This window comes from Peromyscus californicus, unplaced genomic scaffold (assembly GCF_007827085.1).
Source record: "Peromyscus californicus insignis strain IS unplaced genomic scaffold, ASM782708v3 Scaffold_21__1_contigs__length_65335640, whole genome shotgun sequence".
Classification (NCBI taxonomy): domain Eukaryota; kingdom Metazoa; phylum Chordata; class Mammalia; order Rodentia; family Cricetidae; genus Peromyscus; species Peromyscus californicus.
The window spans coordinates 19,793,973-19,807,734 of NW_026294514.1; the positions used below are offsets into that span (position 1 = coordinate 19,793,973).

The 13,762-nt window shown below is 36.1% G+C and overlaps 1 protein-coding gene across 26 annotated transcripts in view; it reads left to right on the forward strand.

Annotated features, from left to right (window-relative positions):
- The window catches only part of Map2 (microtubule associated protein 2), a 280,848-nt gene that overhangs the window by 219,904 nt on the left and 47,182 nt on the right, over nt 1-13,762 (forward strand). For all 26 annotated transcript variants that reach the window (XM_052749705.1, XM_052749710.1, XM_052749709.1 and 23 more), the window contains 2 exons: nt 11,437-11,550; nt 13,592-13,669. In XM_052749705.1, the coding sequence (XP_052605665.1) occupies nt 11,437-11,550; nt 13,592-13,669 (192 nt within the window). The remainder of the gene's footprint in view (nt 1-11,436; nt 11,551-13,591; nt 13,670-13,762) is intronic.

Consider the following 13,762-nt stretch of genomic DNA (forward strand, 5'->3'; position numbering starts at 1 on the left):
TTCAATTTGCTTCTGTTGCCGTCGGAAGGTTACTGAGTAGATGGGGGAACACTTTGCAGTCAACACGCCTCTCTTTTTTTCCACAAGCTCCTAAGATACACTGATTTTCTGCTTTGGTGTGTCGAGCCCTCCTTCCTTCCTCCTGGTACCTTCATGCTTCACTGCTCCTTAGCATGTTACAGAGAGTATCTCCACCTGCTCCCAGAGGAGTATGGAAATTCACATCAAGAGCGGATGCATAGAACAACTGGTGCTGCCTTGCAGCCCTGGTACTTTCAGCCTTATCTGACCAGGCTTTGTGAATCCCGGGAGAAAAGGCTAAACCACATGCTACCAGCTCACCATGCAGCAACTCCCAGAAAATGAGTCACGCCGTTCAGCTACACTCATAAAATATACAGTTCTAACCTAGCCAAGCTGGTGAGCAGAGAGAAAAAGGGATAGGCCTTGGGCTCTCCTTCATCTTCTAACAGCTATGTAAATGCTAGGTATTTACCAGAAAATGAAAGTAAAATGTCTGTGTTTCAAATTTATTGCAAGAATATTCAGAATTTCACTAAGCATTATACTTAGGTAGATAAAGAGGAAGAAGCAATTCCAGGACAAATCATCTATACTACAGCATCCTGAACACTAGACTTGAGTCTAAATTGGAAGTATAGGTCAGGACTGTACTGGCAAATGAGTAACGCCTTTCTTTATGGCCTTCTGCAGCCTGAATGATCAGTCCTCTGAATGAACTAAAAACCTTCTTTTTGTATCACAGTTTTATGGTACCAAGCCAATCTGTGATGGTTTCATTCAAGAGCAGTATTGTGTGACATAATTGGGAAAACATTTGGGAAGGTTCTCAGAAGTCTACCAGCAAAGTCAGAGAGCTGCTGTGATCTCAATCTCTGGTTTAGCTTTCCTAAACACCTGCAGGGACTATGGTTATATGTTTCTACGAGCATCCATTCAGGTGTCCATCTAATGAGGTTATTTATTAACTAGTTTTTATACCAAGACTGTAAATGCTTTGAACTTGTACTCTGCTTTTCTTTCTTCCTTTGGCATACATTACTCTTTATTTCCTGGTGTAAATTCTAATAAATATTTTAATTAACACAGAAAGAGATTGAGAACCTATGTATGGAGTTAAGAATGGATATCACATAGACAAAATTGTACAACGAAAAGGATACTGCAGTGTGAGTAATACATTTGTGAGAAAGACTGAATCAGAACAATATATTGGGAATGAAAGAATAAATTGAGAATCAATGAGATGAAGCTGGATTCATTGTCAAGATGAGAGAGCTGGTGGTTGCCATAGAAAGTAATTTCCCCATTTCAGTGGGGAAAATGTTACCAGAAGTGACTTTCTGTAAAAGTGGGGGTAAGAGTTGGAGGGTTGGGAATAACAAAAGCACATAGCACACCTAATCAGAGACATTTGCTTGATAACTGCCGAATCGGAAATAATATGAAAAGTTAAGATCAACAAACTTCTGAGAGACATAAAAATCTAACAGATAAGAATCATACAGATGCCCAGTAATTCTCTATTTTCATTCTTGCAAAACTGAGCCCAGTGTAACATTGACCTGGATTGGAAAATGTCCCCCAAATAGCTTGAGATGGGAACACAGACATGCATGTTCTATTTGATCCTCTGGTTGTAAGGTAAAGATTGATTTGCCCTTTTGTGTCAAGAGCACTGGAAATCTCAATCCTGATTAAAGGACAGCCTGAGCCTTGAAGCATATTGTATGTTCTCCATCATAGGCTCAATTGTACTCATTTAGAGGAGTACAGTGATACTAACTTGGAAAGATAATACGCTAATTTTGAAAATCATCAGAGTAGACTATGATTGATGTCCCATTTTCTCTGTTTCATCTCTGAGTCCATGAAATGACTTTTCAAATGGTAAGGGTTTAGATAGTAATCAGTACTTGTATATTGAAACGTGAAAATTATACATTGACTATAGGAAAATGAAATTTTGCTGTAGACAGAGCTGAGCATTGAGCCTAGGGCCTTGTTCTTATAAGCAAGCCCTCTACTGTGAGCTACATCCCTGTCCTAGGAAAATGTGTGTGTGTGTGTGTGTGTGTGTGTGTGTGTGTGTGTGTGTGTGTGTGTGTGTTTTCAATTGGATGTATTTGTTTTGTCTTGTTGTTTAAAGGGGGGCTTCCTGCGATGCATTCTTTTCTTTTCTTTTTAGATAATAGGTTGAGCTGTAAATACCTGTTTCCTTTATAAGCAGCACAGAAGGTCAAATAATTGAATATGTTTTCTCCTTGGATCATGTTTCATTTGAATGCCCAAACTTGTCATCTTCCTTTAACAAAAGGTTATTGGCTCTTATCAACTTGAAAAGCAAAGATTTGAAAAATTGCAAAGACTGGAATAGAGGTTGGAATGTAGCCCAGTATAGACTCACTGCCTGGATGTGTGAGACCCTGGGTTTCATCCCCAGTGCTGAAAAATAATCCCACTAGACTGCAGTTGCTGTTTGTGATGCTTTTCTAAAAGACAGCACACATGGTGATATATAAAAATGGGCTTATCTTTTCTTTCTCCCCAATCCCTTTTTTGTTTGTTTGACACAAGGACTATAGATACACACCAATGAGTTGTGAAAATTGACCTTTTCCTAAAAAAGCAAAGCACTATGTTGACACAGGATTATAAAACATGTTAGATATTGTCCTCAGGCCATTCCTTGCCTAACTCTTCTAAGTCCTTATTTCAATAGGAAACAAATAATTATGTTTACAACCCAAAATGTAGCCACTATGGAAAGCATAGTTTAGGAGGGAGAGGTCGTTTAGTTGGGGAATCAGTCACCCCTGGCCTTCATTCAATGACATGTCAGCCGATTGTAAGAGAATATTCAGTACTTACAATTCTCATTGGGGCCACGTTTAAGTTGTACATCTGATCCAAGTACATTTGGGATTATGCTCAAGATCTTGGCCGTTAGTGTCATAGATTTCCTTTCTTGTTGTTAATTGTGAATTCACATTTTGTAGCCAGTATCAGTTCACAAATATGAATTTGGTATTTTGATGTGAAAATGTATCCTTCATAGTATATTACACTGAGAAAATATTTACCATTTCTTCACTGGGAGAAAACGTTCTGAGGCCTCTGTGCCTCCACTCTCTGATGTAACAGAAAGGAAAGTAGAAGCCCCACAGAAGCACAGGGTCTCCCTCTTCCCCAGCTCTGATGGAAAATAATTATGATAAAACAATTATGATAAAATATCTTAGAAATTCTATTTTATTATAACACTGATATATTCTTAATTACATCAAGATATTCCTTCCATTATGGCCTACAGATTTTCAGATAAGACACAAGTTATTATAGTACTGTATTAAAAACTTCTCTTTCCATGACTTTTGTTGAACCAAGTCATTCTGCCTTGTTTCATGTTACGTTTCCCAATTATATATGAAAAAATGGAAAAAAAGGAGCAGAGGTGGATTCTTGAGGCTCTTGGGTTCTTGGGAGTTTTGCTTTACCTTTTCTTCCTTAGGAAAGGGAACCCACACTACCAATTCACATCAAACACTCTTGAGGGATGAGAGGTGACTGTCGATACTGGGGATCAGTGGTTCTTCAATGCAATTGGGATGAAAACAAGTAAGAGAAGCCTGGCAGTCCTAGATGTGCTCTTAGAAACAGGAATCGGTTCAATGATGTTTTCCTATGAAGGTTGTAGGACATCATAGGAAATTTGAGTTTACATATCCTCAGGAAGCCCCATAAACCTCTTTCACAGACTTCTGATCACCTTACTAAATCAAGCTCTGTCTGTGATTATAGAATGTAGTGTAAGCTGTAGCCTCATCTTCCTACTACCCTAAGCAAAGTTCAGAAGTAAATCAAGCATGCCTTGAGCACTCTTCTGATAGCATTCTCAATTCTGTTTCCTTAGTTTCTTCAAGTTCTCTGTGGTCACAAGCCCATACATGGGCAACTCACCCACTTCCTCTTGCAAAGCCTGCTCACCTTTCCCTACAGCACCCCCACCCAGATGGCATCCTATCTAGCATATTTCACCCTACCACGCCATCAAAGTGCATACACCATTCTCTTTCTGCTGGGCTCCAATTTAAAGGATAAATGTAGGATTAGAGATAGAAATACCTGAATATTAATAGAGATTGAGAAAAGTAAACAATATTGAAGCAAAGTCATCTATGTAAAATTTTATTTGAATAGTTCCCCTGGATATATTTAATGTCATTTGTAAGTTTGTACAGATAATTTTTTTTATTTTCTACTGCTTGTGTCTTACATATCTCTCATAATGAACCTTTTGTATCTTACATGTGAAGGAATACTTTCATGAGTCCAGAACAAAATTTTAATCATTACTTTAGATTTTTTGGACATAAACATTTTTAGAAATCATCAAATGCTTTTCTTTTATTTTCATGATTATATCAACTACAACAGCAATATTGCACTTTACATTTCTTTTTCTACTTAAAATTATGTTCTTGGAAAGTTGTTCCATTTTTGCTACTAATTGGTTGGCCCTAGCAGAATCTGTTTAATGTTCACCAGTTATGATTGTTTGGAAGTTTCCAATGAAGGTATCCACTTATGTTGTGCTGTGGCTGAACTTTTATTTAACTATATTATTAATAGTAGGGGGTTTGCCTACATGTATACTTCTCTTCTTGTGTTTCTTTTACTATAAGTGTTTCAATTCTCATAATTTCATTGTACTTTCCAAGATTGTGAACAATGATTCTATGTATATGTGCCATTATAATTTGGAAAATAAAGAATTACTATAAGTAACATATAATCAAGTCCCTTTCAGAGCTGGTACAAGGAAAATACATGTGAACTATTTTATACAATTACTGTGTCTAAAATAAAAATATGTGGTTAGAATACGGACAATCAATTACTTAGTTTGCAGTTTATGAGGCAAAGCTGATTTTGCTGCTGAGAATTGCAAATTCATTCTCAGAAATGTGTTAGGACTGAACATTTAATCAAACTGTCCTTATGCAGAAATCATGTTGCCTTTCCTGTATGGTGACTGAGTGTACTCTATGATATATGTGAACAAAGTAATTTAACTGTGAAGGGATTCTTAAATTATGTAAGATCTCCAAAAGCTGAGGACAAACAAGAGAAAGGAAACAAGTTTTCACTGACTTAATGGTTTAAATCATATTATGACACTGGTTACAATAGAAAAATCTATGTTTAGGTAACTAGTTAAAACTATTTCTGATGTAAAAGGAATTTATATTTCAAAAATCTCATCCCAATGGCTTCTTTTAAAAATCTGTATTATGTTCCCATTTTCTTATCATGTCATTGCCCTCAGGCATTTCTACTTTTCTGCTACAGAAACAATACTTTCATCATGTGAAACCTTACATTCACTCCTGATGCCCAAGTCTCTCATGAAATCCAAACAGAGATGAAACCTTAAAAGCAGGGAGAAACTCTTGTATATTTCAATGCGGACACACAGAGACAGGCATGCACAGGCACACACATGTATGTTTTGCGTATTCCACAGTTAGTCTTTTTAAGGGTAGATTTGTTCAAGCTCTCATTGTTTTACCAATAATTTATATTCACATTGTTTTATACTCTAATCATTTGATAGTGTAATATGTTTCAAGTCCTGGCAGAGAAGACACTACAAGTTTTCAAAAGTCTGCAAAGAATAGTGCAGTCTTAATAAGATGTAACATAGAATGTTTAAATCCCTCATTTGGCATTAGCAATCTCCCAATGCCAAAATGATTATATTTAATGTGTGAAGATTAGAGTAGTTTAAAATTTTCAGGAAGTAAATTCTTCATTAAATTTATGTTTACCCAATTAATTTAGATAAGTGAAATATTATACTTGACTTTTCTGTTATATCACCCTTCTGTTACATAAGCTACAAGCAGCAGCAAGTGTGTGTGTACATAGAGTAATACTAGAAATCACGCCCCAGCCTTAAACCAGAAATTGTAAGTATAAAGCTAGATTAGGACCATATTCACTTAACTATGTGTCTTTTGCTTAAATATTTCCCCCCCTCTATATCCATCTGGGATGCTAAATTTAGAAATAGAATTTCCCAGTAGGTTGTTTCTGATCTATGCTTGTCTAATTACTTTTGTCTCAATACTTGATCATCCTTACATTGTAGTCTTATCTCACTGATATTTACCTTAGCTTGCTACACCTTTCTCCTTAACCAAATTTGAAAATAAGGGCGGTCCAATTAAATCTCTAAAGAATTTGTTTGAGTAGGCCAAGGTATAATCTAGGTAAGATTATGGATTTGAACACATAGGTTGAGGTAGGAAGAAAAGAGAGTGGAGAGGGATAGAGCAATGGCGTAGTCATTACGAGTGTGATGTTCCTGTTCTTACAGAAGACCTGAGCTCAGTTTCCAGCATCTAATCAGATGGCTCACAACTGACTCTAATTCCAGCTCCAGGAGATCCAAACCTCTGGCCTCCACTCACACCGGCCATCACTTGCACATACCCACACTTAGAAATACACACATACATGAAATTTTTTCAAAGGGAGGTTTACAGAAGAATCAGTCAAAAATCTGTGGCCACTAATGGAAAAGAAGAAAGAAGAAAAACAAAACATGTCCTTCCATAAGATTACCTTAGACTTCAAAAACAATGTGTGCAGGGTTGCCCACATCTTATCTTTGTATCTCCCAGTAATGGCTAAGCATTCTTAACATTGTCTAAAACAGACACAAAATAAACTCCCTTCCAGAAAACAAAAGAACAACAAACAAAACTGAGCTCTGGACAACTGTGACTCCTTCTCTTAAATGTCTCTGTCTTCATCAATTGACTCTACTTACACTGTATTTGCCCCCTTAAATAAGGTGGAGCCTTGTTTCAATCAGTATATCTTCAGAAGAAATGTTCAGGAGCAAGGGCTGCTGAGGAAAGATGTGTAACTGCAACATTGCCTATTGTGACGCTCTGTGTCAGTAGACGTCTGAAGGGTGGGGTATGCCAATGCTGGCCTCCTTAATTAATGCAAAGATGCCAGGGGAGCAAACAAAACCCTCTTGACAATCTGCTCTTGAAATGCTATCATCACCAGCTGATTCAAGGAAATACTTTCATAGGAGCCATTTACTCTCCAAATTAAGCAAGAAGCAAGGAATTTTCCTCTTCCCCCCTCTTCTTCATGAATTTTTGGAGGGTGTTTGTTCAGCAGAGCACTTCGAGCTACACAGTGCTTTCCTTGTTGACTGGATTCCAGCAGCAACAGCAATTAACATTGGTTTCCTAGGCAACCATTTTGTACCCTACTGAGAAGAACCTTCTTGACAGGAGCATTCTGTCTTGCTCCTGTTTTGTTTTCCTTTTTTCACCAAGTGTACGGTAGACTGATTTGTCATTTCTTTTAACACACCATTATTGTACCCACGATGCTTCAAAGCAGAAACATTTAGTGGTTTTTATAGCCATATGGTTGAATTTACTGTCAATGCGTCTTGGTTCACTTTTAACAAGCTGCAAGAAATCAACAAAAATATGTGCCCTGGCATATGCCGATTTGCTTGCGTTTTGTGTTCACAGTCTAACTGGTGGACCATTGCAGGTTTAAGTAGGCACAGCTGGTCCTGATCCAAATCCACAGGCTGCGCATTCAGCAATTATTGGGGCTACCAACAATGTTACATCTTTGCTCAAGAAGCAGCTTAGAATTTTCAGAGCTCTTGAAAGATTGTCAAGTCCATCAATTTTATTAATCAACTGGGATTTAGTAGGTTAATATCACAGAAACCACAGTATGAAGATGTACTGTGTATGGATCCTGGACCTGCCTTTAAAATTCTGCCATGATGAAGACTGAGAACAAAAAGGTCCTAGGGAAGGTGTAGTGTGAATGATCTGCTGGAGGAAAGCAAGGGGCTAGAGCAGCTATACATTCTGAGCTGTACTGTAGAACAGTGGTGCAAGGCTAATTTAGACACCTTTTGTAAGGGACAAAAGACTGATAGAGTGTGCCCAGCATTGAAGCTAGGAGGTATTCCAAATGTTTTCCTAAGTGGTGATACATCACCTATCTCTATGTTCTTTGTACTGTATCTTTATGTCATTTATTCTTATACTATCCAATAATCAACAGCTTTACATCTTTGTAAGAAGTTACGAGATAAATTAGATTCATAGAAGTTACCTTTAATGTTTCCTTCTAAATAGTTTGTAATCAGATCTACTTGAGTTATTTCTGAGTTATCTTTTTGTTATGCAAGTTTTCCTTATAAACCTTTCTTAGCTGTGACCTGACTTTACAGCCAAGCTATTTTCATTAATTGTAGAAATTCATTGTTATATTGACGTTAATGATAAAATAAAGACTATCACAAGTTTAACATTCAGACACTAGTCAACTACTAGTAACTTCTCCAATGCTAAGCTGATGTTAATTGGCTGAAGTCCTAACATTCACAAAAGAGAAAACAGAAATATCACGTATACTCCCTGACTAATGCAACTTATGCCATAAACTAAAAAAACCTTTGCTTCTCCAAGTTTTGAAGTTCACAAGATAAATAATATTTCCAAATAGCTACTTACAATAAGCAGTATTATCCTTTTAACTATAGAAGTCAATATTACCTTTTAATTGTGTATGATAATTATGCAATTTATGTATAATACATTATTTTTAATCCTCTCAACAGCCAATTTCTAGTCATAAATTTGCATATGTATTGAAAAAGAAAAAGAGAAAGTGGAGAAAATAAGCAAAGAAAAAATTAAATGTCTTTTACTCTCTTACCTATAGGAGGAGATTTCCTGCTGCTAATTGTCCTAGGGAGCTTTAAAGCTACCAAGCTCTTTGGAGCTCCATCTAGATGGCAGTCCAGAGTTGGGACTTGATGATAGGAATAGATAGGACCCAATATTTATGCAGTCAGGTTTGAGACCAAAAAATTTAAAAAATAAAAAAAAAAACAGTGTTTTCTTCCTTCAGAATTTTGTCTTTGAAAAATACTTCTTCTGACCATCATTATAGTCACAAATATTAACAACAATGAGTTATGATATCAAGAGATATCCTAGAGGGACTGGTCCCTCAGAATATACTACCAGAGTTGTTAGTGAGATATTGAGGTGGTAAGAATCATCTGGACATCTTCCTTTCATTTCATATTCTTGGTGCGCTATTATATAATAATCTAATTACCTAGCTGAGATCCCACCAAGTGCTATTACTTGTTCCATTTTGTGAGTGAAACTTAGAAGCACAGTGAATCTGAGTGAATTTGTTAGAATAGAATAACTACAATGTCGAAATTCTTCAGCACAAACCCATATTCCTCTGAACTAAAGACCTTAATAATTCCTTAATAACTTATCCTAAAGGATAGTTCCCCCCTAAATAGGTAAAAATATGATGGGTGGATGGGTGGTAAGTGGATAGATGGGCAGGATAGATGGATGGAAGCAATAGATATATATGTATGGATGAATGAAAACTATCATCCATGATTAAATATATGAAAATAATAGGCATATATATATATATGACAAGAGTCATAGTTTTTATAATTTTATTTTTATTAGTTTGATTTTTATAACTGTCATACTTGGTCATTTGTGTTTCTTTGGTACATTTATTCTTAATTATCCGTGAACTTACCCAAACCCTGAGTGAATTTGCTCCTATCCCAGGAGTCAGTCAGTGGAGATGCAGAATCCACCCAGGAGAGCTCTGATTACATTTCTCCTGGGGAAAAAAGCCATCTCTTACTCTGTAGGGAACACTACCATTGATATCCTGTTGATAAATTCCTTTGCTGCTTTCAAGGAAGACTGTAAATTCACTGGACCAAATGAAACCCCCAGAGCTCCTGTTCATGGCCATATATTTCCAAATACACTGAAATTTTGAATAGAAGGCATATTATTTTCTATTTAAAAAAATTTAATAATGTTATTATTCCAAACCACTAGAAGACATTAGGTAAACCAATATGAACTTCCTAATACGCTATCAGAATATTTTTAAAATAGAATTTTTAAAATCAAAAATGGGTGCTGGGAGTTGAACCCAAGGTCTTATGCATGTGAAACATACACTGTATCACTGAACTACATCTCCAGCTCCTGATAAATTCTTTTAAAAAAAATAGAAGTTTACTAAGACTTCCAAGATTGTGTTAAAATTATTTTCTGACAATTATGCTTTAAAATGTACATAAAACAAGTCACCTCATTCATATATTATATTCAAATGGAAACCAAAAGTACATTTCTAAGTTAGTTTTCCCTCAAACAAAAATAAAAGAAATTCAAATTTCTTATGATTTCTCTTCCAAAATAAACAGAAACTAAATGACTGCTCACCAATGAAACATGATAATGTCGGTATAGTGTGTTTGTGTTGGATGAATGTGACTTCATGGACAAAGGCATGCCTTCAATTCTCTCCTCACTTATCTCTATTTAGACTGTTTTAAAATCCCTTTATAAAGTGCCCACAATGTTATTATTTGGGCTATTATGTATGAATACATTCTGTCTGTATCAAGCTCTATTTTGTGATAAACAGATAAACTAATTCTCAGTTGATACCAACATGCAGTCCTGCACAAAAGACTGAAATATTATAGCAATGCTCAGTTATAATTTTGTCATGTAAGCTAATGATAGTTGTGCTTTTTACCATTGTTTTCCAAATAAAAAGAGCTTTACTTCATATAAAAAGTTATAGACTATAGAAAGTTAATTAATACTCAAGTACTTATGACTCCAATTTAAATGATACTCTTCTAAAGCCTGTCAAATTCTTACAAAGTATATGAAGTAACTGTGCATTTCTAAAGTTGGCAACAATAGTGTGAAGTATAGATTGTTTCTAATTTATACAAATAATAGGAACAAAAACTTTTATGTTCATTTTCTACCCTTTTGCCAAAAAAAAAAAAAAAAAAATCAAATCATATTAAGTATCCAGTCTAGAAAAAAGCTCGGTGAGGAAGGCTTCAAGAATTGTGTGTGTGTCAAAAGAAATCACCCAGGACTGTGATGATTTACCAAGTAGATAGTCACATGTGTCTCAGTACAGTTCCCTGTGGGGTGTTCTAAATGCTACTGGAAGATATTAAATGTTACATCAGTGCTAAAAAGAAGATTCAGGAATAATCTAAAAGACAAGGTTCATGCTGTCCCAATGTCTACTGTGTCTGTCCTACCTCTCTTTTACTCCCAATTTTTCCATGTCACACTGGAATACTAGAAGAAGCATTCTCAATGAACGACTTCTAAATGTTAGACTTGCACTGAACAACTAATGTATCTGAGAAATCCCAAATCCTAAAACAATTCTTTTTAAATGCTGTCAAACAATTCTTGAAGCTACTTGGTTGGACTTCTGGTCATTATGTGTTCTTCTGTTATTGTTTATTTGCAGAGGAGGTGTCTGCAAGGATAGTTCAAGTAGTCACGGCTGAAGCTGTAGCAGTCCTGAAAGGTGAACAAGAGAAGGAAACCCAAAACAAAGACCAGCCTGCAGCTCTGCCTTTAGGTAAATAAGAAGAGCCTAGGTCAGGGCAAGCATTTGCTGCCCCTTGTCACGGCGTAAAGTCTACATGTTCAACAGATATATTCTACTTTGTACATACTTTGTGTATGTGGCATTCACTTATCGCCTCTGTTAGAAGCAGGAGGACCTATTTTGTCCCCCTCAGTGGGTTCACTGGGTTGTTTTGATAGGCTTTAGGGTCATAAGCTTGTTGTTAGACATGGTGACCCATTTCATTTATTAAATCAGGATTTATGACTCCATGCACATGAAGAAAGTGAACTGAAACTTCAGTTATAAACGACTGTCTCTCCTTATGGGTTCAAGTATGCAAAACCAGTAACTAGAGCTTTGTTAGAATCATCAGTGGCTTGAATCACATAGAAAAGACTGACCTTGTGATTTGAGAATTGACCACATAGCTCATCCATCTAAGGGCACTTCAATAGCCTTGCCTTTTCCCATGGTCATAAATGCCCTTCAGTGCCACAGAAGCATGCAACACATAATTACTGAGGAGGGCACTCAGCCAAAGGCTTGCTGCCCAGCAAGAGAGAAAGAAACAGAGAGAAAGATTGATCCAGCACTTAAATATAGATATATATTTTGATATATAAATACATAGATTATAAATGATAGACAGGTAATAGATACAAAGATAAATTACAGATACATAGATGATTGATATACATAGCTAAATGATAGGTACACAGATAAGTGGATAGACTGATACATATATATATATATATATATATATATATATATATATACAAATTATAGCTACATAAATAGAGAATGGGCAGATCATAGATAGTTGGATAAGTAGATAGATAGACATATGTATAAATGGAAGGAGACTTTCTAGGATTCAGTTTTTCTATTTCATACACACATATGCACAATCTGCCAAAAGGCATGGCTTCTAAATCCTAAAAACATTTCCCTATTTTATAGCTCACTCAGTGTATCCTTAAGATTTGTTTTCTTGATTAAGGGTCCTTGACATGTCTACTAAAAATAAAGAATAAGAATATTTTCCTTTCCCAGATTAAGAGTTTAGAGTACAGTCAATATGTGTCATTCTGAGTGTTTTGATTATCAAGGACTATCTTTCTCATAAACAGAAATGGGGAAAAACCCTAATTTAAGACATTAACCTTTAATCTATCATTCATCCCCATTCTTTGTTTTCTCCGAAATAAAACTCAGGTTTTAAAATTTGAAATCTTAAAAATATGTGCCACAAATCCCAAAGAGTCAGGGAACTAAACATCTGTTGTCACAAAGCCACCTCGAAAGTGCCATTGTGTTAGGAAACTTCAGTTCATATAATCTATAAAATCTTTTTAGTCACTGGCATCAAGTAGGAACTGTTTCCTTTGAAGTTCCTTCCCTGCATAGGAAGGTCATAAGGAGGGTAAGTGTCCAGGAGGACTTCAGAAAAGGTTCAGAGCCTTTCCCAACATACTCTCTCACCGGGATACCAAAGCCAGAAGGTGGCCCAGCTCCCACTAAGGTGGGTAGAGCTTGCCTGATGGCTACCATAGGCTGTGCTGCCTTTACTTTTCCTTTCTGAAAGTGAAAGATACAGAAGACTTAACCTTACTTAAACTGGAGGTGAAGTTTCATTTAAAATGTTTACCAAACAATGTGACTATGAATGATCCAGATAATTTTTTGTTTCTAGACCTAGCAGAACATCCAAAATTTTGTTGTTTTTAATTAAATAGTTCTAATCCCAACCAAAATGCTTGTCTAGTTATGTTTTAATGTAGTATCTCAGGGCTAAATTAAATACATCATTAACTTTACAAGTTCAACTTGGATTTTTTTTTAACAAACGCAACAGAATTTTTTCATTTGTTTCTAACTTGTTTTTACGGAGAAAATGATTTTGAAAAATATGGAATGTTAATCTGCTAAGTTGTCGACAGGTAAATCAGGTAAAAGATAAGAGTTTCATAGGAGTCTGTTTGCAGATGGGAGGACCACTGGGCTGATAGAATTCATTGTTCTGTCTCGTTTCTTCATTTTTGACCTGTAGCCGCTGAAGAAACAGCTCATCTGCCACCTTCTCCACCACCATCGCCAGCCTCAGAACAAACAGTTGCTGTGGAGGAAGGTAAGGTCTTGACCTTGTCAGGGTGGGCCCATCCAAAAGGGTAAATAATAAACTCCAGTCCACAGTCAGGAAACACCAGTGCCAGGTAATGTA